Source organism: Amblyraja radiata, unplaced genomic scaffold (assembly GCF_010909765.2).
Source record: "Amblyraja radiata isolate CabotCenter1 unplaced genomic scaffold, sAmbRad1.1.pri scaffold_997_ctg1, whole genome shotgun sequence".
NCBI classification, from domain to species: Eukaryota; Metazoa; Chordata; class Chondrichthyes; order Rajiformes; family Rajidae; genus Amblyraja; species Amblyraja radiata.
The window spans coordinates 9,140-36,722 of NW_022630992.1; the positions used below are offsets into that span (position 1 = coordinate 9,140).

Consider the following 27,583-nt stretch of genomic DNA (forward strand, 5'->3'; position numbering starts at 1 on the left):
GGGGAGGGAGAGAGGAAGAGGGGAGAGAGAGGGGGGAGGGAGAGAGGAAGGGAGAGAGAGAGGGGGGGAGAGAGGAAGGGAGGGAGATAGGGGGGGGGGGAGAAGGAGGTTGAAGAGCGTGATGGTTCTGCGAGCTATGGAAACAGATTGTACATAAACACAGTCACATCAAACTAAAGTGCAATAGGTGGAGCATCAAAGTGCAAAGTCCGTAACACGTGCCGCTGTGGGGGACACGTCTGTGTTAGGGCGGTGTTGCTGAGTTTCCAGCCTGATCCATGAACTGGACCCGTTGCCGCCCCCGGGACGAGCCGCGCAGCGCGGGTGGACGGTTCTACGATCACTCACAGCCCGTGGGCGGCGCCGCGGCTGCTTCCCGCTTCAGGGGCCGGACCTCGGTAGTCGGGACTGGGCGCCGCGGGAGCAGGTTCCGTGTCCGGGGAGGACAGGGGAGGGGAGGACAGGCCGATGGAGAGCGCGTCGTTGCCGGACCTGGCGGCCGAGCTGACCTGTGCCATTTGCCTGGAGCTGCTGCGGGAGCCGGTGACGGCGCCGTGTGGACACAACTTCTGCCAGGATTGCCTGGCTCTGTACTGGGCCGAGCAACGCGGTGCATCCGCCGGCTTCAGCTGCCCGCAATGTCGCTGCTTCTGGGCCCAGCGGCCAGAGCTACGGCCCAACCGTGTCCTGTGCGCCGTGGTGGCGGGGCTGGGGCGGGCGCTGCCCGGGGAAGGGGCCGGTGATGGGGACGGGGACGGGGCCGGGGACGGGGACAAGGCGGTGCCGTGCGATGCCTGCCCGCCCGCCTCCGCCGCCGCCGCCACCCGCACCTGCCTCACCTGCCTGGCCTCGTACTGCGGGCCTCACCTGGAGCCGCACGTCAATAGCCCGGCCCTACGATCACACTCGCTCTGCCCGCCGCTGCCCGACCTCGCCCAGCGCTGCTGCCCCCAACACCACAAACTACTCGAGTTCCGATGCCCGCAACACGCTCTGTGTCTCTGCGCCGTCTGTCTACTCGAACACGGTACCTGCAACACTCGCACCGAGGAGGAGGCCCGCGGGCAGCGGCAGGTGAGCGGGGCCGGGGGACGGGGTCAGGGGTGTAGGGGTGGGGAGGAGGTGTGGAGTGTGTGTGTGGGGGGGTGGGGGTGTGGGTGGGTTTGTGGATCAGCGGAGCGGGTGGTGATGAGGGGGTGTGGGGTGGGCAGGTGATGGTGTCCCGGCTCCGACTTGGTTGTGCAAGCACTGCTTGGCAGAGAGTGTGGGCGTGGGCCCCGAGTCACTCCCTCAGTCACGCAGAGCCAACAATGTGTCATCTGGCCTGTTGCCGCCGCTGAGTTAGTGTGTTAGTGACGCTGCGACACAGGCCCTGATTCACACACACCCCCCACCCCCAGCGGTGCAGAGGGTGGGTGGTGGGGGGGGAGGGGGTTCCCCTATCAATAACCTGTGCCTGCCTTCTTCCCATATCCCTTGACTCCACTAGCCCCTAGAGCTCTATCTAACTCTCTCTTAAATCCATCCAGTGACTTGGCCTCCACTGCCCTCTGTGGCAGGGAATTCCATAAATTCACAACTCTCTGGGTGAAAACGTTTTACATAGAAACATAGAAATTAGGTGCAGGAGTAGGCCATTTGGCCCTTCGAGCCTGCACCGCCATTCAATATGATCATGGCTGATCATCCAACTCAGTATCCCGTACCTGCCTTCTCTCCATACCCTCTGATCCCCTTAGCCACAAGGGCCACATCTAACTCCCTCTTAAATATAGCCAATGAACTGGCCTCGACTACCCTCTGTGGCAGGGAGTTCCAGAGATTCACCACTCTCTGTGTGAAAAAAGTTCTTCTCATCTCGGTTTTAAAGGATTTCCCCCTTATCCTTAAGCTGTGACTCCTTGTCCTGGACTTCCCCAACATCGGGAGCAATCTTCCTGCATCTAGCCTGTCCAACCCCTTAAGAATTTTGTACGTTTCTATAAGATCTCCTCTCAATCTCCTAAATTCTAGAGAGTATAAACCAAGTCTATCCAGTCTTTCTTCATAAGACAGTCCTGACATCCCAGGAATCAGTCTGGTGAACCTTCTCTGCACTCCCTCTATGGCAATAATAGAAACATAGAAACATAGAAATTAGGTGCAGGAGTAGGCCATTCGGCCCTTCGAGCCTGCACCGCCATTCAATATGATCATGGCTGATCATCCAACTCAGTATCCCGTACCTGCCTTCTCTCCATACCCTCTGATCCCCTTAGCCACAAGGGCCACATCTAACTCCCTCTTAAATATAGCCAATGAACTGGCCTCGACTACCCTCTGTGGCAGGGAGTTCCAGAGATTCACCACTCTCTGTGTGAAAAAAGTTCTTCTCATCTCGGTTTTAAAGGATTTCCCCCTTATCCTTAAGCTGTGACCCCTTGTCCTGGACTTCCCCAACATCGGGAGCAATCTTCCTGCATCTAGCCTGTCCAACCCCTTAAGAATTTTGTAAGTTTCTATAAGATCCCCTCTCAATCTCCTAAATTCTAGAGAGTATAAACCAAGTCTATCCAGTCTTTCTTCATAAGACAGTCCTGACATCCCAGGAATCAGTCTGGTGAACCTTCTCTGCACTCCCTCTATGGCAATAATGTCCTTCCTCAGATTTGGAGACCAAAACTGTACGCAATACTCCAGGTGTGGTCTCACCAAGACCCTGTACAACTGCAGTAGAACCTCCCTGCTCCTATACTCAAATCCTTTTGCTATGAAAGCTAACATACCATTCGCTTTCTTCACTGCCTGCTGCACCTGCATGCCCACTTTCAATGACTGGTGTACCATGACACCCAGGTCTCGCTGCATCTCCCCTTTTCCTAGTCGGCCACCATTTAGATAATAGTCTGCTTTCCTGTTTTTTGCCACCAAAATGGATAACCTCACATTTATCCACATTATACTGCATCTGCCAAACATTTGCCCACTCACCCAGCCTATCCAAGTCACCTTGCAGTCTCCTAGCATCCTCCTCACAGCTAACACTGCCCCCCAGCTTAGTGTCATCCGCAAACTTGGAGATATTGCCTTCAATTCCCTCATCCAGATCATTAATATATATTGTAAATAGCTGGGGTCCCAGCACTGAGCCTTGCGGTACCCCACTAGTCACTGCCTGCCATTGTGAAAAGGACCCGTTTACTCCTACTCTTTGCTTCCTGTTTGCCAGCCAGTTCTCTATCCACATCAATACTGAACCCCCAATGCCGTGTGCTTTAAGTTTGTAAACTAATCTCTTATGTGGGACCTTGTCGAAAGACTTCTGGAAGTCCAGATACACCACATCCACTGGTTCTCCCCTATCCACGCTACTAGTTACATCCTCGAAAAATTCTATAAGATTCGTCAGACACGATTTACCTTTTGTAAATCCATGCTGACTTTGTCCAATGATTTCACCACTTTCCAAATGTGCTGCTATCCCATCTTTAATAACTGACTCTAGCAGTTTCCCCACTACCGATGTTAGACTAACTGGTCTGTAATTCCCCGTTTTCTCTCTCCCTCCCTTCTTAAAAAGTGGGGTTACGTTTGCTACCCGCCAATCCTCAGGAACTACTCCAGAATCTAAAGAGTTTTGAAAGATTATTACTAATGCATCCACTATTTCTGGAGCTACTTCCTTAAGTACTCTGGGATGCAGCCTATCTGGCCCTGGGGATTTATCGGCCTTTAATCCATTTAATTTACCCAACACCACTTCCCGGCTAACCTGGATTTCACTCAATTCCTCCAACTCCTTTGACCCGCGGTCCCCTGCTATTTCCGGCAGATTATTTATGTCTTCCTTAGTGAAGACGGAACCAAAGTAGTTATTCAATTGGTCCCTCAGTCTTAAATGACCTCCTCTTTATTCTAAGACTGTGGCCAGGGCCGGTGCTAGGAATTGCGGGGCCCAATTAGAAAACTGATGGCGGGGCCCCTACTCTACAAAAGTAAAAATTTATGTATGTTTATATTTCGTGTAGTATGCTCGTCTTTAACCAAAAAAAAACATTAAATGCTTGATATACTAAAATTTTGAAAAACTATATGAAAGTTTAATTTTTTTTAATACAAAGTAAGGCAATTACAGACATACTGCTTATACACAGGTCTTTTAGAAAAATACTTTTCTGGCTTTTTTATTTGCAAAGTCTCTCAAAATATTTTCAAGGTCAATGGTTTTAGCAATGTCATTTTCTATAGATATCATTGCCAAATTGTTTAGTCTCTCTTGTGAAATTGTTGACCGTAAGTATGTTTTAATCAGTTTTAGTTTTGAAAAACTTCTTTCACCTGATGCGACTGTTACAGGCATTGTTAAGTAAATCCTCAAAGCAATAAAAACATTAGGAAATGCTGTAAATCGATTGTTTACTACCAGGTATTCAAACAAAGCATGAGGCTTAATGATACTGGAGGGAAGAAAAGTTTTCAGAGCTTCAAGTTCTTCAGCCAATAGGCTATGTTTACATTTATTACAAACATTCATTACAAACAGGTGATTCCTAGCCAAACCTACCGCTAGATAAATTTTGAGTCATCTAACGAAACCAAACCAAACCTAACCTGCGATTGCACTTTTCATAATATAACATTAATTTAGGCCACATGTTGCGGATCTACTTACCCGGGCGGAATGATTTGGCGGCGCCGGGCTGAAGGATTTGCCGACGGTAATGCGGTGCGATCCCCAAAAGTAAAAACTACCCTATATAAGTATCCATGGAACACGAAAAATAATCATTATATTCAGAATCAGCTATTCCACCCACAAGCCATTTTTGATGCATTGTTTACATTCATGACAGCTGATCGTATGCTAGACATATTTCCATTTCCATGGCTAATTTCGTACTGTTCTTATGTAGTCTTTCTCAATGATATCCCAAACACTCTCTAACACTGTCATATCATTATCATGCACTAAATATATATAAATATCCATGGAACACGATAAATAATCGGTATATTCTGAACCAGCTGATCACTCACCAACCATTATTTCGTCTTCGGAGACGCACAATATTCACACTGTCATATGTCATTTATATGGCTAATTAGCCCATTCTGTTTCGTTTTTTTCTATACACTAATGTTTTGTAAAATTATGTTGTTACAGCACAATATATCCTTAAATACGTGACAAAACACGATATATCCAAAGAGCAATGATACTCACTTGAAGAAAACAGTCTTTACACAATATACAAGGGACTTAAAGTACGACACATAAAAAATGAGTCACCATTCAGATAATAGTCTACTTTCCTGTTTTTGCCACCAAAGTGGGTAACCTCACATTTATCCACATTATACTGCATCTGCCATGCATTTGCCCACTCACCCAGCCTATACAAGTCACCTTGTAGCCTCCTAGTTTAGAGGGTTTAAACGGTTTAGAGGGCTTCAGATGGGTTTAGAAGTGTTCAGAAGTGTTGTAGAGGGAAATAGACGGGGTTTAGAGGTGTTCAGAGGGTCCCAGAGGGGTTTAGAGACGTTATAAGCCCCCCCGTAAGAAATTGTATTTCTCTGAAATTGAAGATAGACACAAAGCTGGAGTAACTCAGCAGGCCAGGCAGCGCAGCGACTCTGGAGAGAAGACCCTTCTTCAGACTGAATTGAACTCTCGTCGGTGAGAGTACTTGTGATTGGCTGAAGAAGGGTCTCGACCAGAAAGGCAACCCTCTCCCCAGAGCCGCTGCCCGTCCCGCTGAGCCACCTTCAACTTCAGAGCCAAACAATAAACACAGAGTGCTGGAGGAACTCAGCGGTCAAGGCGGCTGCCTCACACGCTGGGTTTCTCCAGCATTTTTGTCTACCGCTAAACGTCAATGATTCCGGGAATGCTGAGGAGACAGGGTGATAGAGACGGAGTGGGAGAGCTAGAGAGAGACGAGATGGGGAGCGGGAGAGAGGGAGGGAGGGGGAGAGCAAAACACAGGGAGACACAACGTGGGTCGGTAGGTGATTGACTAACCTGCACACCAGGAAGAAGCCCATTCTCGCGGTCCGGGGCCCTCACTCATGATGGTGAGTTTAAAGAAATTGTCAATGTGTCATCGATCTACATTCCTCAGTAAATGTAATTGTGTTTTAAACAGTATTATTAACGCCGCGTGAATTTTATTCAAATGAACACGACGTCATTAATACTCATTCAAAACACAATAACATTTACTGAGGAATGTGGATGGATGCAGATTGATATAAGAACTTGTTAACTACTTCATGTTAAGAAGTGCTAACAGCACTAGTTAACAAATCGTTTGTGTCTGATGGCCGTGCAGCGGTTGTTATACGTGTTCGTTTAAAAAAAAAAATCCGCATGGCGAATTTTAAAAAAATCTTTATTTAACAAAGAGAATTCGTATCTCCGTACGAAATACGGAACAGTAGTGCGGGGCCCCCATTAGGCGCGGGGCCCAATTGGGGGCAATCGGTCAAATCGGCATAAAGCCGGCCCTGACTGTGGCCCCTGGTTCTGGACTCGCCCAACATTGGGAACATTTTTCCTGCATCTAACTTGTCCAGTCCTTTTATAATTTTATATGTTTCTATAAGAACTCCCCTCATCCTTCTAAACTCCAGTGAATACAAGCCTAGTCTTTTCAATCTTTCCTCGTATGACAGTTCCGCCATCCCAGGGATCAATCTCGTGAACCTACGCTGCACTGCTTCAATCACAAGGATGTCCTTCCTCAAATTAGGAGACCAAAACTGTACACAATACTCCAGATGTGATCTCACCAGAGCCCTATACAACTGCAGAAGAACCTCTTTACTCCTATACTGAAATCCTCTTGTTATGAAGGCCAACATTCCATTAGCTTTCTTCACTGCCTGCTGTACCTGCACGCCAACTTTGAGTGACCGGTGTACAAGGACGCCCAGGTCTCGCTGCACCTCCCCCTTACCTAACCTATCCCCATTGAGATAATAATCTGCCCCCTTGTTTTTGCCGCCAAAGTGGATAACCTCACATTTATCTATATTATACTGCATCTGCCACGCATCTGCCCACTCATTCAACCTGTCCAGGTCACCCTGCAACCTCCTAGCATCCTCTTCACAGTTCACACTGCCACCCAGCTTTGTGTCATCCGCAAACCTGCTAGTGTTGCTCCTAATTCCCTCTTCCAAATCATTAATATATATGGTAAATAGGTGTGGTTTCAACACCGAGCCTTGCGGCACTCCACTCGATACTGCCTGCCATTCTGAAAAGGACCCGTTCACTCCTACTCTTTGCTTCCGGTCTGCCAACCAATTTTCTATCCATGTCAACACCCTACCATGTGCTCTAATTTTAGTCACCAGTCTCCTGTGCGGGACCTTATCAAAGGCTTTCTGAAAGTCTAGATACACTACATCCACTAGATACCCTTCATCCATTTTACTTGTCACATCCTCAAAAAATTCCAGAAGATTAGTCGAGCATGATTTCCCTTTCATAAATCCATGTTGACTTGGACTAATCATTTTACTGCTATCCAAATGCCCTATTATTACCTCTTTAATACTTGACTCCAGCATCTTTCCCACCATAATTCCCAGCATCAGGACATTTTATTATTTGCCAAAATATATTTCTCAATGCTCACAGTGGGTGCCCAATCAGGATTGTTGACATCATTCCATGCTGCAGGCTTGTCTGTTATTAGAGGATAAATAAATAAATAAGTAGTTTGGGTGATTGTGCAGGCTTCAAACAAGAAACATTGAGAAATATATTTTGGCAAATAATAAAATGTCCTGATTTTGTCCAATTAACAGCTGACAATTATCCTATTCCTTAGCTTGCATCTGAGTAAAATTTATTTCAAAACGCATTGATAGTTTACGATTATTTAAATGGTAAATGGAGCTTCAGAAACGTTTTCATTTTGCATGTTAAAACCCACCTGAGAACCATGGGCGATTTTGCAATTTTACTGACGGATTTTTCACTTTTAAAACTTTTCATATAACAAATGAATAAAGATAAAACGTCAATAGTGCCTTACTTTTGATGAAATGCAGCGAGCAAACGCGATAATTCCCGATATTTTCGATCTTTATATCTCCACGGCGAATGTCCGCTAACCACTTCCGCTGTTTTTGCACCTTCAGCTCCCTCTTGAATTTACCTTAGTTTTTATCTATCTTCTGGACTGTAAAGTTAGGTAGCTGTGCCTCACGGTCACCCTGACTGGCACAGTAATTTACAGCTCAAAAACGGGCCGTTTTCGCGGTTTTTAACGGGTGTGAAAGTGCGTGTTTTCAGCATCACTAACATGTACCGGAAGTGACGCTTGTACCCCAGTTGGATTTTGCGGTCACGTGGGTGAGGATCTACGCTCCAGTGACCTTTCGTGAAATCACCCTATTGCCCGTTTTGTTTCCTTCTATTGTCCTATGAAAGTTTACCAATCCTCTGGCTTCCGGCTACTCTTTGCTGTGTTATACATCTTTTCTTTTAGTTTTATTCTATCCCTAACTTCTCTTGTCAACCACGGTTGCCTCCTACTCCCCTTAGAATCTTTCTTCCTTTTTGGAATGAAATGATCCTGCCATTGCTGTTCCATAGTCATTCCTGCTAGGATCCCTTTCCAATCTACTTTGGCCAGCTCCCCTCTCATGCCTTCATAGTCCCCTTTGTTCAACTGCATCACTGCCACTTCCGATTTTACGTTCTCCTTCTCAAATTGCAGATAAAAACTAATCATATTATGATCACTACCTCCAAGCGGTTCCTTTACCTCGAGTTCTCATATCTGGTTCATTGGACAACACTAAATCCCGAATTGCCTTTTCTCTGGTCGGCTCCATTACAAGCTGCTCTAAGAATCCATCTCGGAGGCATTCTACAAACTTTCTTTCTTGGGGTCCTGAACCAACCTGATTTTCCCAGTCTACCTGCATATTGAAATCCCCCATCACCACAGTGGCAGTACCTTTGTTACATGCCAGTTTTAACTCCTCCTGCAACTTACACCCTACATCCCGGGCTACTATTTGGGGGTCTGTAGATAACACCAATTAGTGTCTTCTTGCCTTTACAATTCCTCAACTCAATCCACAGTGACTCTACCTCACCAACAGAGCTACCCCCCCTCCTCTGCCCACCTGCCTGTCCTTTCTACAGGATGTATAACCCTGAATATTAAGTTCCCAGGCCCGATCCTCCTGCAGCCACAATGTCCCACAATGTCATATCTACCAACCTCTAACTGAGCCTCAAGCTCATCTACTTTACTTCTTATACTTTGCGCATTCATATACAATACTTTTAATTCCTTACGCATCTCACCTTTCACATCGATCTCTATTACACTTGGCCATACTCTCCTATCCCTTTGTGAGCTTCCTTTCCCGTTAATTCTGGGGTCATTAACCATCCCTTTACTCTCTTTCCCTTTAACTCCATCCTCGACTATCCCATTTGACAACCCACCCCCCTTATTCAGTTTAAAACCACCCGTGTAGCAGTGGCAAACCTGCCTGCCAGAATGCTGGTCCCCCACCTGTACAACTGTTGTACAGTTCCCCCTTACTCCAAAACAGACCCCAGTGATCTAAGAATCTAAATCCCTGCCCCGTGCACCAGTTCCTCAGCCACACATTCAGATCCCGTATCTCCCTGTTCCTGCTCTCGCCAGCACGAGGAACTGGAAGCAAACCGGAGATAACAACCCTGGAGGTCCTGCTTTTCAGCATTTTCCGAAGCTCTCTAAAGTCACGCTGCAGAATATTCATCCCCTTCTTTCCGACATCGTTTGTGCCGACATGCACTACCACTTCTGGCTGTTCACTTTCGTCCTTGAGGATTTTCGGCACTCTGTCCGTGACATCCTGGATCCTGGCACCATCCTCGAATCCCGTCTGTTGCCGCAGAAACCCTGTCCGTACTTCTCACAATGGAGTCTCCAACTACAATGGCGTTGCCTGACGTTGGCCTGTTTTGTCAACAGCCCTCTTTGCTTCGCAAGCCAGTTCGCCACTCAGTGTGATGTCTTCTGTCCCGACATCTTCTAAGTGGGTGAACCTGTTCACAAGAGGTACAACACTACATCCACTGGCACCCCGTCATCCATTTTACTTGTCACATCCTCAAAAAATTCCAGAAGATTAGTCAAACATGATTTCCCTTTCATAAATCCGTGTTGACCTGGACTATTCCTTTTACTGCTATCCAAATGCCCCATTATTACCTCTTTAATAATTGAATCATGGGTGATCATCTAAAATCATGGGTGATCATCTAAAATCAGTACCCCCGTTCCTGCTTTTTCCCCATATCCCTTGATTCCTTTAGCCCAAAGAGCTAAATCTAACTCTCTCTTGAAAACATCCAGTGAGTTTGCCTTCACTGTCTTCTGTGGTGGCGAATTCCACAGATTCACAGCTCTCTGGGTGAAAATGATTTTCCTTTGGGTGAAAAAGCCTTTGATCAAGTGCCACATGGGAGGCTGCTAAGGAAGATGAGAGCCCGTGGTATCAAAGGGCAGATACCAGCGTGGATAGCAGGTTGGCTGGATGGCAGAAGACAGAGTGGCAATAAAGGGGGCTTTTTCTGTTGAGCTGTCAGTAACTAGTGGAGTTCCGCAGGGCTCGGTGCTGGGGCCGCTACTCTTCACGTTGTATATTAACAATTTGGACGAGGGGATTGAAGGCTTTGTGGCAAAGTTTGCGGATGATATGAAAATAGGTGGAGGGGCAGGTAGTGTAAAGAAAGCAGGGACTCTGTAGAAGGATTTGGGCAGGTTGGGAGAGTGGGCAGAGAAGTGGCAGATGGAATACAGTGCAGCAAAGTGTGGAGTCGTGCATTTTGGTCGTAGGAATAAAGGCGTAGACTATTTTCTAAATGGGGAGAGAATCCAGAAATCGGAGGAGCAAAGGGACTTGGGAGCTGGTGCAGGATTCTCAAATAGTTAATCTGCAGTCGAATCGGTAGTAAAGAAAGCAAACTCAATGCTAGCATTTATTTCAAGAGGGCTTGTATACAAACACAGGGAGGTAATGCTGAGGCTCTATAAGGCGCTGGTCAGGCCGCATTTGGAATATTGTGAGCAATTCTGGGCACCATATCTGAGGACGGATGTGCTTGCTCTGGAGAGGGTCCAGAGGAGGATCCCAGGAATGAGTAGGTTAACATATGATGGGACTGGGCTTTAAAAATCGTGGATGCATTGGTGATCATTTAACAATGTTCTATAGACTCTCGATCAGTTCCTGTGGACTGGAGGGTAGCCAATATAACGCCACTTTTTAAGAAAGGAGGGAGAGAGAAAACAGGGAATTATAGGCCAGTTAGCCTGACATCGGCAGTGGGGAAGATGCCTGAGTCGATTGTTATTGCAGCGCATTTGGAAAGCAGTGACAGGATCGGTCAAACTCAGCATGGATTTAAGAAGTGGAAATCATCCTTGACTCATCTTCTGGAATTTTTTGAGGATGTAACAGGTAGAATGGATAAGGGAGAGCCAGTGGATGTGGTGAATCTGGACTTTCAAAAAGCTTTTGACAAGGTCCCACAAGAGATTAGTGTGCAAAATTAAAGCACATGGTATTGGGGGTAGGGTATTGACATGGATAGAGAACTGGTTGGCAGACAGGAAGCAAAGAGTAGGAATTAACGGGTCCTTTTCAGAATGGCAGGCAGTGATTAGTGGGGTGTCGCAAGGCTCGATGCTGGGACCCCAGTTATTTATAATATATATATTAACGATTTAGACGAGGGAATTAAATGTAACAACCCAAAGTTTGCGCATGACACAAAGCTGGGTGGCAGTGTGAGCTGCGTGGAGGATACTATGAGGCTGCAGGATGACTTGGATATGTTGGGTGAGTGGGCAGATGCATGGCAGATACAGTATAATGTGGATACATGTGAGGTTATCCACTTTGGTGGCAAGAACAGGAAGGCAGATTATTATCTGAATGGTGTCAGATTAAGAGAAGGGGAGATGCAACGTGACCTGGTACAACGTGACCTTGTACATCAGTCACTGAAAGTAAACATGCAGGTTTAGCAGGCAGTGAAGATAGCAAATGGAATGTTGACCTTCATTGCGAGAAGATTTGAGTTTAAGAGCAAGGACTTCCTACTGCAGTTGTACAGGGCCCTGGTGAGGCTGCACCTGGAGTATTGTGTGCAGATTTGGTCTCCTAATTTGAGGAAGAACATTCTTGCTATTGAGGGGGTGCAGCGTAGGTTCACCAGGTTAATTTCCGGGGTGGCGGGACTGTCATATGATGAAAGAATGGAGCAGCTGGGCTTGTATTCACTGGAATTTCGAAGGATGAGAGGGATTCTTATAGAAACAGAAAAATTCTTAAGGGATTGGACAGGCTAGATGCAGGAAAAATGTTCCCGATGTTGGGGGAGTCTAGAACCAGGGGGTCACAGTTTAAAAATAAGGGGTCGGCCATTTAGGACTGAGAAGAGGAAAATCGTTTTCACCCAGAGAGTTGTGAATCTGTGGAATTCTCTGCCACAGAAGGCAGTGGAGGCCAATTCGCTGGATATTTTCAGGGGAGAGTTAGATTCAGCTCTTAGGGCTAACGGAATCAAGGGATATGGGGAGAAAGCAGGAACGTGGTACTGATTTTGGATGATCAGCCATGATCATATTGAACGGTGATGCTGGCTTGAAGGGCCGAATGGCCTACTCCTGCACCTATTTTTCTGTTCTCTAGGCTATCTGAAAATCTATTGACTATGTGGAGAGGATGTTTCCAATAGTGAGAGAGTCTAGGACCAGAGGTCACAGCCTCAGAATTAAAGGACGTTCTTTTAGGAAGGAGATGAGGAGGAACATCTTTAGTCAGAGGGTGGTGAATCTGTGGAATTCTTTGTCACAGAAGGCTGTGGAGGCCAAGTCAGTGAATATATTTAAGGCAGAGATAGATAGATTCTTGATTAGTACGGGTGTCAGAGGTTATGGGGAGAAGGCAGGAGAATGGGGTTTTAGAGGAAGAGATAGATCAGCAATAATTGAATGGCGGAGTAGACTCGATGGGCCGAACGGACTAATTCTACTATCACATGATCTTATGAGCACCACGGGAGGGCAGCAGGTCGCTCTCCACTGACCAGCACACTGTGACCGAGTTGCCCGGTGCTCCAGGCCCGGTGCTCTATGACACTGCCGGCTGGTGGAGCCTCCCTGTTCCCAAAGCCCCGACGCCTGGTGGTGACGAGGGACCAGGCCTCGTGGGAACTTGTCGCCAGCCGTAATTAAGCGAAACACCTGAGTGTATGTTGTTCCCTCGTCAAACCTCACCCTCCCCGGGAATGTTTCTGCTTTGGGCCTGGTCGCTTGGGCAACGCCTGTCCCCGTTGCCAGCATCGCCCTGTACAACCACATTCATGAACACGTCAGTGGGCCGGCAGCGGGCCCTGTAAACCCATCACCTGTCCATGCACCATCTCACCACCTCCCTCCGCTCTCAGCTCAAGGCTCTGTGCCCCACAGCGCGGCCGTTCCCACCGTCTCTGCCGGCCTTGCCCTGTCTATCCTGCCCGTGTGAGGCGAGACTTGTTGGAGGAGGAGTCTGGTTTGTGTGTGGAGAGACCGCACAATGTGGAACTGCAGGTGTTGGTTTACTCCAAAGACAGACACAAAGTGCTGGAGTAACTGAGCGGGACAGGCGGCACCTCTGGAGGGAAGGAACGAGTGAGGTTTCGGGTCGAGACCTTTCTACAGATGTGGCGGGTTGTGGATGAGATGCGGGAGCGGGGGCCTCACGGGGTCCCGGGACACACGCGCGTGCACGAGTGTGTGCGGGCGGGCCCCGGGATAGTTTGACCGGTCTGTGTTTCCCTCAGGAGGAGCTGAAGGGCGAGCAGAAGGAGATGGAGTTCCGGCTGATGCAGTTACAACACAGCATGGAGCGCATGCAGTTCCAGAAGGAGCACGTCAAGGTGGGTGAGGGTGGGGGGGGTGGGTGAGGGAGGGTGGGTGAGGGGGGTAGGAGAGCGGAGTGGATGGTCTGGAAGCCAAGAGCTGCTACACTTCAGCCTCTGTTCCTTCCAGAAGGTGCATGGCCATAGACAATAGGTGCAGGAGGAGGCCATTTGGCCCTTTGGGCCAGCACCGCCATTCAATGTGATCATGGCTGATCATCCCCAATCAGTACCCCGTTCCTGCCTTCTCCCCATATCCCCTGACTCCGCTATCTTTAAGAGCCTTAGCTAAGCTCTCTCTTGAAAGCATCCAGAGAACCCGCCTCCACCGCCCTCTGAGGCAGAGAATTTTACAGACTCACTACTGTGTGAAAAAGTGTTTCCTCATCTCGGTTCTAATTCGCTTACCCCTTATTCTTAAACCCTGGTTCTGGACTCCCCCAACATCGGGAACATGTTTCCTGCCTATATGTTTCAATACCCTCATCGTTCTAAATTTCAGAGTGTACAAGCCCAGCCGCTCCGTTCTCTCAACATATGGGCGTCTGGTTTTGCTTGTTTTGTTTTAGAAATACAGCGCGGAAACAGCCGTCCAGCGATCCCCGCTGACACACACACACACACACACACACACACAATTTTTACAAGTTTACCTACATACCAACCAAGATCTCGGATCTACGCAAACATTTGGGAGAAAACCCACGCAAGTGACGGGGAGAGCCTACAAGCCGCTGACAGACAGACAGCCGGTGGTCGGGATTGAACCCGAGTCTCTGGTGCAGCTCTACTGCTGCGCCCAGGTAGTTCTCAGTCTTATCCCCCTTACAGAGGGCCAATTGTCCCACTGATAATTCAGTCTCTGGGACGTGCGAGGAGACTGGAGCACCCGGAGGAAACCCACACGGTCACAGGGCCCGAGGTCGCGGTTGAGTGGCAGGGAGAGCGAGCGGTCACGGAGAGGTGACTTGATGGCTTGTCCTCCAGGACTCGTCGACCAAGGAGAAGGTGGCGGTGGCGGCGGCGTTGGCGGAGATGCGGGCGATGGTGGAGAAGGAGGAGGAGGCTGCGGCGCAGCTGATTGAAGCGGAGGAGAGCCGAGCGGACAGCGAGTGTGTCGGGGCGCTGGCGGACATGAGCGAGCAACTGGAGCTGATCAAGGAGCATCGGCAGCGGCTCAACGTGGTGCTGGCTCACACCGGCGGCATCGCCTTCTGGCAGGTCAGCACCCCGGGGTGACGAGGGGACGCGCCCGTGGGTGGCCCGTGGCGTCAGTCCGTCTCCGAGCCTCTGCCGCGGGAAGTCCCGGGGGGGGGGGGGGGAGAGAGAGGGAGAGGTGTCTCGGTCCGCGTGGGGGTGTCCCGGGGGGGAGGGTGTCCCAGGGGGGAGGGTATCTCGGTGTCTGTGAGCTGTGAGCGGCCACTGTGCTTTCAGAGGGTGGAGGAGCTGCCGGACGTTGGCCCGGACGCCGCCAAGGACCGGCCAGCGGCGGTGGAGGTTGACGCGTGGCGGCTGCAGCTGATCAGCAGAGCCGTGAACACCGTGCGATCCAGGCTGGCGCAGCAGCTCAAGTGGCCGCTGGAACGGCGGGTGCGGAACCTGGAGGAGGCCGGTGAGTGGGGGGGAATGAGGGAGGGGGCGGTATGTGAGTGGGGCGGGGGGGCCATGGGTGGGGTATGAGCGGCGGGGGGGGGGGGGGGCGGTATGTGAGGTGGGGGTGGGGGCTTCCTGGGGGTGGAAGTGGGGTTCGGGGGGGGGGAGGGTATGGGGGGGGGGCAGTGTCTGGGGGCGGGACTGTGACCCCACTCTTTGCTTCACAGACCAGGCCGGACAGAAGCCGCGGCCCCCACCACAGACGCCTGTCCCGGAGGTGACAGAGATCCCCGGTGAGTAACACCCCCCTCCCTCCCCCACGTCTGCCACTGCCCAACCCCCACCCCCACCCGCTGACTAATCCCGTCTCCTGCTGTCTATTGGGGGGGGGGGGGGGGTGATACCTGGTGAGTTTTACCCAAACCTTCCTGAACGTGTCACCGATTGTGCCCCCCCCCCCCAAGTCGTGGCCGCAGCACTGACCATTCGGTTCATGTCCCCTCCGCAGGAGCCGGCCCCGACACGGAGACAAACAGCGCTGGACCGAGAGACGCCGCCGACACAGTCAGCGGTGCCGCCCCCCGCGGACGCTCCAGTGAGTGGGGGCATCGCAGGAACCTCCCTCTGCATTGGGGCTCCCTGCATGGGTGTCATTAATGCTGCTGCACCCCAGCACTCTGTACCCCAACACTACACTCTATAGCAATGTTACAACATTTTGAGATTTAAAATATCAAGTCTGTAATTTATCCGTCATAAAGCATAAAAAGAAGTTTAATTTGACACTTAATTCACTTTCATATCTTAAGTATTAAAACAGTTATGGCCATTTTCATACTCGGAAATTAGCATCTTGTTCCCTATTGCTTTTCCATTGACTTAACACAAAAGCTGTGATCGAGGACAGTCAAAAGCCCATAACTTTATTAAAAATTAAGAGAACTGAATGAAATTTTCAGTTATTATAGATTGCAGCATTCTGAAACAAATATGAAACATCTTACTTGGATGACCTGAAATTAAAGCATATAATTAGTTAGTTACCTAATTGTAGCTAATTACAAAATTGACCGTTGTGACAGAAATAGTAATAAACATCCAGACTGCCTTGAAAATTCAAAAATGTGATATTCTCAAGATCAGAACTTTAATATTATTGTATTATATGCTGTAAGTCTGTAACAGACAGGTAGATAAATTACAATTTCTAGCAATAGACCAAGTCTTTATGGAGAAGATCAGTTGCTAGCTGGTACATTGACATATCATAATCAGTAGCATCATCATACTCCTCAGATTGTAACCAATAAAAAACTCTGTACACCTTGTTTTTCCTCAACATTTCAATGTTGGCATTGTAAACTACAAGTTTTTGCTCTTCAAACCACACATGACATGCCTTTCTGTCCACTACTTTCTCATTAACAATGTCCTGTAGATTCCATTTCTTAAGAAAACGAAATTTAAAAAAAATAGCCTAAGTATCCAAATAACAAACTGATCCCATTCACACAAGAATTCACAATATAACATGATTTTTAAATCTCACTGTCACGAATTTATATGCCAGATGGAAGGAATTTAATGTTTAATTCCCATAAATTAATCTAGAAACATCCACTCAATATAATCAAAATTATTATTTTTTTGCCCAATACATGGGACTAAAACAGATATTTAGTATAAAAATATTGACTATGGATAGACAATAACAAAATATAGACGATTTAGATGCTTATGACATGATTGTCCAAAAAAAAGAGCATTTAAATCATCTTGCGAGTAGGTTTTTCTGGAACGCGATCGATTGGAACGTTTGAACTCCATATCGGCCGGAAAAACACTGCCGGTTCGTATGGGGCCCAAATAACATTTTCACAACGTAAAATTAGATTAAAGCCATCCCAAGAAGCAAGATTATATGTAAAATAGACGACTTACCCTTTGTTTTGTCCCATTCTTACGATCCGTCACGTTGTAGGCGATGTGGGCGTTAGAAGTCGCTTTTTATTTTAATATAAATATTAAATTGTCTCGCGATTTTAAAAAAATCGGGAACGGAAGTCCAGTCGATTGTTCTTCAGCAGCTAGCAGCCCGAGGAAATCCGCCTCCGACAGGCAGTAGAAAACTAGATCTTAATCCCGCCCCCCCCCTCCCCCCTCAAAGGCGCCAAAGTCGCGCACACGGCCAGTGGCAGAACTGCCGCGCAGCTGAAGGTGAGTTTTGTAACATCGCTACACTCCTGTACCCCAACACTCTTGCACCTCAAAACTCCTGCACCCCAACACTCCCGCACCCCAACACCCCTGTACCCCAACACCCCTGTACCCCAACACCGCAGGGAGCATGTAGCAGGCAGTGGCCACACCAGGGTGGGGACGGGGAGGGGGGGGGGGGGGGTCAGCCTGTGTCCTAGGGTGGGGACGGGGGGGGTGGGGGGCGGGTAGTGGAGGGAGAGGTGAGGGGAGCTGGAACACGCCATGTTTAATCTTTGTTTTAATTCGGTAGAAAAACCCAAGAACAAGCCTGAAAATCAGCCGAACATTCCTCCACTGAGTGAGTATGGGCCCCGCAGTCCCCACCGGTCCCCAAACACCCCTCGCCCACCCAACACCCATACGCCTGTCACTGTAACACTGATACCCCCATCACTGTACCATGGCCCAGCTACAATGTATTGCGTGGTGTGGTGGGTGTGAGTCGCCGGTGCCCGCAGCACAGCCCTACCCTCTCAGCTCCGCAGCTACTCTCTCATTGCAGTTATGCCCATATTCGGGACAACGGACCACCTATCCCTACTGTGCCATCCATTTCTGCCAATGCACGCACCACAGGACAAGCAGGGTAGACCCGGTGAGTGGGGAACCAGAGGGTGTTGTCGCAGGACCCTCCCTCTGCATCTGTGCTCCCTGCAGGGGTGTCAGTAATGCAGCTCATTACAGGTGCAGAACACTGCATTGCACTGCAGGGACGGAGGCGGGGGGGGGGGAATTCACAAGGTGGGGGGGGGGGGGGATGAGGGATGAGGGATGAGGAATGGGCAGGGGAGTTGGTGGGGGTGAGAGCGTGTGCATGGAGAGGCTGCTGGGAAACCAGGGCCACTCACTGGTGAATGGGCAGCCCACGCAGCAAGCGGGACTCCACGCCAGGACCGGTCACTCTCGGACTGTGTGCCAGTCGCCACTGGGATGAGCCAGACGTGGTTGTCCCAGACAGTGCTGTATTGGAGTTGCCAGTGAGGTGCGAGATTGGACACCTGGGGTGATGGGGCCGGAGGGGTCAGACTGACTGGCACAGGCAGGTGGGTGGGCACCATCTGTCGCCAGGGGCAGGAACCAGGCTGATGGTGATGGGTGGGGGTGGGATGGATGCGGGCGTGGGGGCTGGGGGAGCAGGTGGTGGTGGGGGGGTCGGGGGAATAGGTGGTTGGGGGAGGGGTCGGGGGAGCAGGTGGTGGGGGGCAAGCATTAATCATTCTGTTGTTCCACAGGAAACATGAGGGCCAAATCAACAGGCCCCCAGCGCCTGCCGGCCACTGACGCAGAGAGGCAGAGTGAGTGATCCCTCACCCTCTTCCCCCCCTCCGCCCTCTCACTCTCCCTTCACCCCCCCCCCCCTCTACCGCACCTTCTCTCCTGAGGGTCCTGTGTGCTGTGGGTGTGTGTGTGTGAGCCTGGGTCCGTGTGTGTGCGTGCGCGTGTGCGTGCGCGTTCGCGTGTGTGTGCGCGTGTATGTGCGCGTGTGCTTGTGAGTGCGTGCGTATGTGTTTGAGTGTGTGGGTGCGTGAGTGTGTGCGTGTGTGAGTGCATGCGTATGCGTGTGTGTTTGAGTGTCTGTGCGTGGGTGCGTGTGAGTGGGTGCGTGTGTGTTTGAGTGTGGGTGTGCGTGAGTGTGTGTGCGTGTGTGAGTGTGTGCGTATGTGCGTGTGTGTTTGAGTGTGTGGGTGTGCGTGTGGGTGTGCGTGAGTGTGTGTGCGTGCATGTGTGAGTGTGTGTTTGAGTGTCTGAGCGTGAGTGTGTGCGTATGTGCGTGTGTGTGTGTGCCAATTGTAACCAGATCCCACCGTCTGTTCACAGAGAAACCGTCGGCACCACGGACCCGCCAGGACTTCATGCAGTGTGAGTGTCGGTCGGGGGGGGGGGGGGGGGGGGGGGGGGGGGGGGATCTCATCCCCAGTGAGGAGTTGGCTCAGTGACCCCCCACGTCTCAGTGTCCAGTGTGTGGTGGAACGCGTCCCCTCCCCCACCCACGGCCATCGAGCCCCCCTTCCCTCACACGCGTGTCCATGACTGCAACCACGTCATGTGTCGGTCCACCCTCCTTCATGTCTGACCGTGATGCGGAGCCTGCAGCACAGAAACTGGCCACTCGGCCCCTCTCCCCCCCCTCACCCTAGCCCACTCCACCTTAACCACTTCCTCCAGCACCCTCCCCTAATTACCACCCAGACCCCCTTCCCTACAATTCCTCATGTTGCCCCACCCCCATCACCCAGCGTGTGGGAGCCCACGCACACACACGCACACACACACGCACACACGCACACGCACGCACACGCACACACACACACACACACACACACAAGGGGCAATGGAGTTAGGGTCAGTGCTGGGATCAGGGCCAGAGCTGGGGTCAGAGTCAGGGTCAGAGCTGGGGTCAGGGTCAGTGCTGGAGTCAGGGGTCAGGGTCAGAGCTGGGGTCAGGGCCAGTGCCGGGGTCAGGGTCAGAGCTGGGGTCAGGGGTCAGAGCTGGGGTCAGGGGTCAGTGTTGGGGTCAGGGTCAGAGCTGGGGTCAGGGTCAGAGCTGGGGTCGGTTAGTGCTGGGGTCAGGGTCAGAGCTGGGGGGCAGGGTTAGAGCTGGGGTCAGGGCCAGTGCTGGGGGTCAGGGTCAGAGCTGGGGTCAGGGTCAGTGCTGGGGGTCAGGGTCAGTGCTGGGGTCAGGGCCAGTGCTGGGGTCAGGGCCAGTGCTGGGGTCAGGGTCAGAGCTGGGGTCAGGGTCAGTGCTGGGGTCAGGGTGCCCAGTCTAAGTGTGTATGTTTGGTTTACAGACAACTGCAAGGTGACCTTTAACTATCGCACAGCCCACAAGAAGCTGGTGGTGGGCGATCGTTACACCAGTGTGTGTGTGGGTGACAAGACACAGTCGGGGCCCGAGTACGCTGAACGTTTCTACAACTGCTGCCAGGTGCTGGGTCTGCAGTGGTTCACCAATGGTCGCCGTTACTGGCAGGTGGGAGTGCAGGGTCCGAGCTTCTGGGCAGTGGGGGTGGCAGGGGCTGGCATGGATCGCAGCGGCTCATCCAGTCGGCTGGGCAGGAACGGGCTGAGCTGGTGCGTGGAGAGCTTTGGGCAGAAGCTGTCAGCCTGGCACGACAACCTGCAGGTGCAGCTCCAGGTACCACAGCCCCAGGCGATCGGCGTGTACCTGGACTTCGAGGCCGGGGAGGTGGCATTCTACTCAGTGGGAGCCGCCATGCTACTGCTCGCTCACTTCAACGGCCCCCTGAGGGGACAACTGCACCCCGCCTGCTGGCTCTGCTCCAGTGGGACCAAGCTCATGCTGGGTCAGTAACCCCCCCCCCCCAAACCCCCACCCCCCCTGGGGACCGGACCCCCACCTGCTGGCTCTGCTCCAGTGGGACCAAGCTCATGCTGGGACAGTAACCCCCCCCCCCCCCCAAACCCCCACCCCCCTGGGGACCGGACCCCACCCCGGACCAAACCACAGCCCCGACTGCTGGCTCTGCTCCAGTGGGACTAGGCTCACACCAGATTATAGAGCAGAGCAAGATGCGCCACTCTGCGAAAAAAGCGTAGTATGACATGGGTATGACATGACGCCATTTTATTGAGCTGCAATTTACAATAATAATAAAATTTACAATAATGTTAACTAAATATGTGAAGTGATGGATGCTCTATAACACACTGTTCCCTGCGGGCAGATACTTGAGGCTCTCCCGCCGACCGCCTTCATCTGGTATCGGGGGGGACCGATCGAGAATCAGTCCTGGATCAACTCAGGAATAGAGGAAATGTCCTCTTCCCACAAAGACACTAGAGGAGCCTCTAGTATCTTTGCTTTTCACAGCGACCTGATGTAAGAGCAGATTGTATAACTGTGGAGTCCGTCCCCGCTACCAAAGATGTCACGTTTGGCATAAACAAATGGCGGCCGTGACGTTCAGTTACGTACTACACGTCAGCCCATTGGATTTCGGAGGAGTGGTCTATCTTGCTCTGCTCCATAATCTTTGGCTCACACTGGGACCGTGACCCCTCACTTCCGGCCTCCCCCAGGGACCGGACCCTCCTCTCCCCAGGGACCACCCAAAGCCCACCTCCCGCCCGCGGTCACCATGATCCTGGCTTGTTTGCACTAAGATATTCAAGTCTATTTTTGTGATTTTGTGTTGCGATTCCCCGGAGTTGGGGGGGGGGGATATTTTAGTTTAGATATACAGCACGAAACAGGCCGTGACACAAACTAGGGACAATTTACATTTACACCAAGCAAATTAACCAGCTGATAGATAGATAGATAGAATTTATTGCCACACAACCAGGGTTGGTGGAAATTTGGATTGTCAGCAGCAGTACAATAATAAAGAACACACAATAAAACTGTAACACAAACATCCACCACAGCATTCATCACTGTGGTGGAAGGCACAAAAATTTGGCCAGTCCTCCTCCATTTCCCCCCCGTGTACAGGACCAGAGTCCAGTCAGTCCAGGATCGGCTCTTCCTCACCGGAGACCGCGGCTTTAGATTGTTTTAGGCCGCAGGCCGGCGGTCGAGATTTAAAGTCCCCGCCGTGGCCAGAAGCACCGTAGACTGCAGGGCCGGCGGTCGAAGCTCCCCTCCAGGGGTGATGGTAAGTCCATGCCGCACCCGCGGTAGAAGTTGGCCGCGGGCCGGCAGTGATGGCTTCTTCTTCCCCCGGGTCCCCCACGAGGGATCCCGGGCTGTAGACGCCGCACCAGCTGGAGTCAGGCTGCGACTTCAGGCTGCCGGCTGCCCTGGGCCAGCGAAACGGAGCGCTCCCCTCCAGCGAGGGCTCACCCGCTCCACATCGAGAGTCCACGCTGCCCCCGCCGCTGAAGCCCCGGGCACGTCTCCGGGAAAGGCCGCGTCGATCCTTGATGTTAGGCCACGGGGGAGGCGACCTGGAAAAAGTCGCCTCTCCATGGAGGAGGCGACCGAAGTGGTTTCCCCCTTAACCCCCCACACCACCCCCCACACAAAACACACGAAGAAACACAAAATACACACTTTAAAACATACTAAAAAATAAAAAAAAGCTGGAAAAACTGACGCGCTGCTGACATGGCTGCACACAGAGGAGCGCCCCCTACAGTTGATCTGTGGAGTTCATTGCTGCAGAAGGCTGTGGAGACAAAGTCCATGGATATTTTTAAGGCAGAGATACAATGGCCCTCCACAATGTTTGGGACAAAGACCTGTCATTTATTTATTTGCCTCTGTACTCCACAATTTGAGGTTTGTAATAGAAAAGTACTTCTTGGCAAACTGTAACCCGGCCATCCTATTTTTGCGGCTAACCAGTGGTTTGCATCTTGCAGTGTAGCCTCTGTGTTTCTGTTCATGAAGTCTTCTGTGGACAGTGGTCATTGACAAATCCACACCTGACTCCTGAAGTGTGTTTCTGATCTGTCGGACAGGTGTTTGGGGATTTTTCTTTATTATAGAGAGAATTCTTCTGTCATCAGCTGTGGAGGTCTTCCTTGGCCTGCCAGTCCCTTTGCGATTATTGGCCGACTAGGAAAAGGGGAGATGCAGCGAGACCTGGGTGTCATGGTACACCAGTCATTGAAAGTGGGCATGCAGGTGCAGCAGGCAGTGAAGAAAGCGAATGGTATGTTAGCTTTCATAGCAAAAGGATTTGAGTATAGGAGCAGGGAGGTTCTACTGCAGTTGTACAGGGTCTTGGTGAGACCACACCTGGAGTATTGCGTACAGTTTTGGTCTCCAAATCTGAGGAAGGAAATTATTGCCATAGAGGGAGTGCAGAGAAGGTTCACCAGACTGACTCCTGGGATGTCAGGACTGTCTTATGAAGAAAGACTGGATAGACTTGGTTTATACTCTCTAGAATTTAGGAGATTGAGAGGGGATCTTATAGAAACGTACAAAATTCTTAAGGGGTTGGACAGGCTAGATGCAGGAAGATTGCTCCCGATGTTGGGGAAGTCCAGGACAAGGGGTCACAGCTTAAGGATAAGGGGGAAATCCTTTAAAACCGAGATGAGAAGAACTTTTTTCACACAGAGTGGTGAATCTCTGGAACTCCCTGCCACAGAGGGTAGTCGAGGCCAGTTCATTGGCTATATTTAAGAGGGAGTTAGATGTGGCCCTTGTGGCTAAGGGGATCAGAGGGTATGGAGAGAAGGCAGGTACGGGATACTGAGTTGGATGATCAGCCATGATCATATTGAATGGCCGAATGGCCTACTCCTGCACCTAATTTCTATGTTTCTATGTAAGCTCACCAGTCAACTCTTTCTTCATAATGATGTTCCAAACGGTTGATTTTGGTAAGCCTAAGGTTTGGCTGATGTCTCATAATGGCTTATTTGACTTTCATTGGCACAACTTTGGTCCTCATGTTGATAAACAGCAATAAAAGTTTCCAAAGGTGATGGAAAGACTGGAGGAAAGACTAGGTGCTGAGAGCTCTCTTATACCTGCATTAAAGAGGCATTTAAACACACCTGAACAATTACAAACACCCGTGAAGCCATGTGTCCCAAACATTATGGTGCCCTGAAATGGAGGGACTGTATAAACGCAGCTGTAATTTCGACATGGTGAAACCAAAATGTATTAAAAAACCTTTAATAAAATCTAACAATGTGCACTTTAACCACATGTAATCTTTTTCTATTACAAATCTCAAATTGTGGAGTACAGAGGCAAATAAATAAATGATGGGTCTTTGTCCCAAACATGCTGGAGGGCACTGTAGATTCTTGATTAGTGCTGGTGTCAGGGGTTACATAGAAAATAGGTGCAGGGGTAGGCCATTCGGCCCTTTGAGCCTGCACCACCATTCAATATGATCATGGCTGATCATCCAACTCAGTATCCCGTACCTGCCTTCTCTCCATACCCCACTGATCCCTTTAGCCACAAGGGCCACATCTAACTCCCTCTTAAATATAGCCATTTTAGGGTTACGGGGAGAAGCCAAGAGACTGGGGCTTGGAGGGAGATAGATCAGCCATGATTTAATGGTGTAGACTTGATGGGCCGAATGACCTAATTCTGCTCCTATGACTTATAACCTTATGAACCTACAAACATGTATGCCTTTGGAGTGTGGGAGGAAACCCACGCGGTCACAGGGAGAACGTGCAAACTCTGTACAGACAGCACCCGGGTCTCCAGCGCTGAGGCAGCAGCTCTACCCTGCACTCCCAGGCCCATGGGAGAATCGTGGAGATGCTGCTGATTGATCCATGTAAACGTGCCTCTCAATAAACCCACGGCAGCCCATGCTCTGTGTCTGTGTTCTCCGTGTATGTGTGGGGGGGGGGGGGGTTGTGTCACTGGTCAACCCTGCCTCCACCTGGTGGTCTCCCTAACACCCCCCCCCCGCCTGTTGTGAAACACAAGAGAGAGGAAGGCGAGGATCAGACATTTATTTCACATTTAAATCACAGGTCGACCACAGTGACCAGGTCAGTGAACCATGGCCTTGACAACACTACAGCACTGCCCAAATGCCCAACACGAGGGGGGGGGAGGCAGGAGGCAGGAGGCAGGGAGGGAGATGTGAGGGAAGGAGGGGAGAGAGTGGCGGATCACTCCTTGCCCAGTCACCCTCCCCTCCCCCACATTCACTCAGTTGGTGACCGGGGGCCTCACTGTAAAACACACACACACACACATACATACACACGTACACACACACACACGTACACACACATACATACACATACGTACACACACACATACGTACATACACCGTACACACACATACATACGTACACATACATACACACGTACACACATGTACACGTACACACACGTAGTGCACACACATACACACCCAATTGTACACACACGCACACACGTACACACACACGTGCACACTTACACACACGTATGCATGCACCCACACATGTACACACACACCAACCTCGTGACCGGTCACTGCCCACACACGTCAAGTCATGGTCACTGCGCCCAGACCACCCATGTTGGTCACCAGACCACACTGTGCCAGCAGCGGTTCCCAAGGTGCCCACGGCAGGGGCACCGTCAAGCCGACTGCTCATTGGCACTGCCCACTGCCTGGACAAGGAGGGGGAGTGGGCACTGCCCACAGCCGAGGCAGGGGGAGGGTGTGGGGGAGACTGGGTGCAGGCTCTGTGCCTCTACACCCTCTCACTGGGGGATTCTAGCCCAGGGTCTGGTCTCGATCCCCAGTGCAGAAGAGTGGCCAGGCTTATGTGGGCACCGTCCCCCAGTCGCCCACCCCCGTGGTCCCCACTTCCCCCGCCACAGTAAATAAAGTGCATCTTTGGGGTCCGGGGTCAGGGGCCCTCAGTGCTGAGGGTCTCCTGGCTGCCCTCGGGCCCCTCCTCCTGGTCGCTGGTTCCGGGGGGGGCTTGGATCATGAGGGCCCGTGTCTTGTGGGAGATGAGCAGGGTGCAGGGACCCTGATCCCACGGCTCCCCATCCACCTGCATCGGCATCACCGAGCTCTTCAGGGTCAGCTGTGGGGAGACAGTGGTCAGTGGCCGCCCGCCTGCCAGACACACACCCGCCCACCCCCCCCCTGGGCACCCCCACCCCCCCCCCCCCTGGGCACCCCCACCCCCCCCCATGGACACACACCCCCCCCCCCCCCCCATGGACACACACCACCCCCCCCCCCCATGGACACACACCACCCACCCCCCCTGGGCACCCCCACCCCCCCCCCCCCATGGACACACACCACCCACCCCCCCCCCCCCCCCCATGGACACACACCACCCCCCCCCCCCCATGGACACACACCACCCACCCCCCCTGGGCACACCCCCCCCACCATGGACACACACCCCCCCCGGGCACACCCCCCCCCCCCATTGACACACGGCCACACACCACCCCCCCCCCGCATGTACACACTCCCTCCCCCCCCCCCCCCCCCATGGACACACACCCCACACACCCCCTCCCCCATGGACACACACCACCCCCCACCCCCCCCCATGTACACCCCCCCCTGGGCACACCCCCCCCATGGACACACACCCCCCCCCCCCCATGGCCACCCCCATAAACACGCCCAGCCCGCCACAGAGAGGCCCATCACCCCGTTACCACTGTCCCCATCTCTAATCTCTAATGCCATTCCCACACTGACCACTGAGAAACCCCCCTCCTCCGCAGTGTGCCCCCCCTTCACTTACCCGCACAGTGTGGGCCTGTCCCAGCCGCAAGGGGTCGGCCAGACCCACGTGGATCTGAGCGCAGTGGAAGGAACCATAAACACCCACCACCTCCAGCAGCCCATCCTGGTGACTAATGCAGGCAGGGGGTCAGACACAGGCGAAACCCTCCCCATATAACCCCCGCCCCACACCTCACCCCCATCCCCTCCCCATATAACCCCCTCCCCATAGAACCCCCACCCCACCCCACACCTCACCCCCATCCCCTCCCCATATAACCCCCTCCCCATAGAACCCCCACCCCACACCTCACCCCCATCCCCTCCCCCCTCCCTATATAACCTCCTCCCCCTCCCAATATAACCCCCTTCCCCACCCCCCCATATAACCCCCGCCCCACCCCCCCTCCCCGCATAACCCTCTTCCCACACCTCAGCCCCCCTCCCCGCAAAACCTCCCCACATAACCCGCACTCCCAACACGTATCCCCCCCACACCCCCCCCCCCCAGCGCTGGGTTACCTGGCGGGGGGGCAGGTCTGGCTGCCCGTGCCCTCCCACAGCCGGCAGCCCCCGCCCCAGTAGGCGATGTTCAGGACGATCACCCCCTCCAGCTTCGGCAGCGACATCCGCTCTCCGTCCATCTCCAGCTGGGGGGGGGGGTGGA

The 27,583-nt window shown here is 51.7% G+C and overlaps 2 protein-coding genes across 6 annotated transcripts; one reads left to right on the plus strand and one right to left on the minus strand.

Moving 5' to 3' along the window:
- Positions 1–231: 231 nt before the first annotated feature.
- Positions 232–21,999, plus strand: LOC116970530 (E3 ubiquitin/ISG15 ligase TRIM25-like). Of its 5 annotated transcripts, XM_033017168.1 has the most exons (13): positions 233–1,074; positions 13,835–13,930; positions 14,900–15,133; positions 15,347–15,524; positions 15,733–15,798; positions 16,014–16,100; positions 18,015–18,062; positions 18,267–18,359; positions 18,997–19,059; positions 19,583–19,624; positions 20,554–21,058; positions 21,763–21,779; positions 21,811–21,999. In XM_033017168.1, the coding sequence occupies exons 1-13, from the start codon at positions 469–471 to the stop codon at positions 21,909–21,911; spliced, it is 2,136 nt and encodes a 711-aa protein (XP_032873059.1). In that variant the 5' UTR covers positions 233–468; the 3' UTR covers positions 21,912–21,999. The 5 variants fall into 5 exon arrangements, with proteins under 5 accessions (XP_032873060.1, XP_032873063.1, XP_032873059.1 ...); XM_033017169.1 differs by lacking the exon at positions 16,014–16,100 and having other exon boundaries at positions 232–1,074; XM_033017170.1 differs by lacking the exon at positions 18,267–18,359.
- Positions 22,000–25,571: 3,572 nt separating this feature from the next.
- Positions 25,572–27,565, minus strand: LOC116970531 (diacylglycerol kinase epsilon-like). The gene is made up of 3 exons (XM_033017173.1): positions 27,439–27,565; positions 26,936–27,047; positions 25,572–26,251 (listed from the first exon to the last, which is right to left on the minus strand). Exons 1-3 carry the CDS (start codon positions 27,558–27,560, stop codon positions 26,069–26,071), a joined length of 417 nt encoding a protein of 138 aa, XP_032873064.1. The 5' UTR covers positions 27,561–27,565; the 3' UTR covers positions 25,572–26,068.
- Positions 27,566–27,583: the final 18 nt, after the last annotated feature.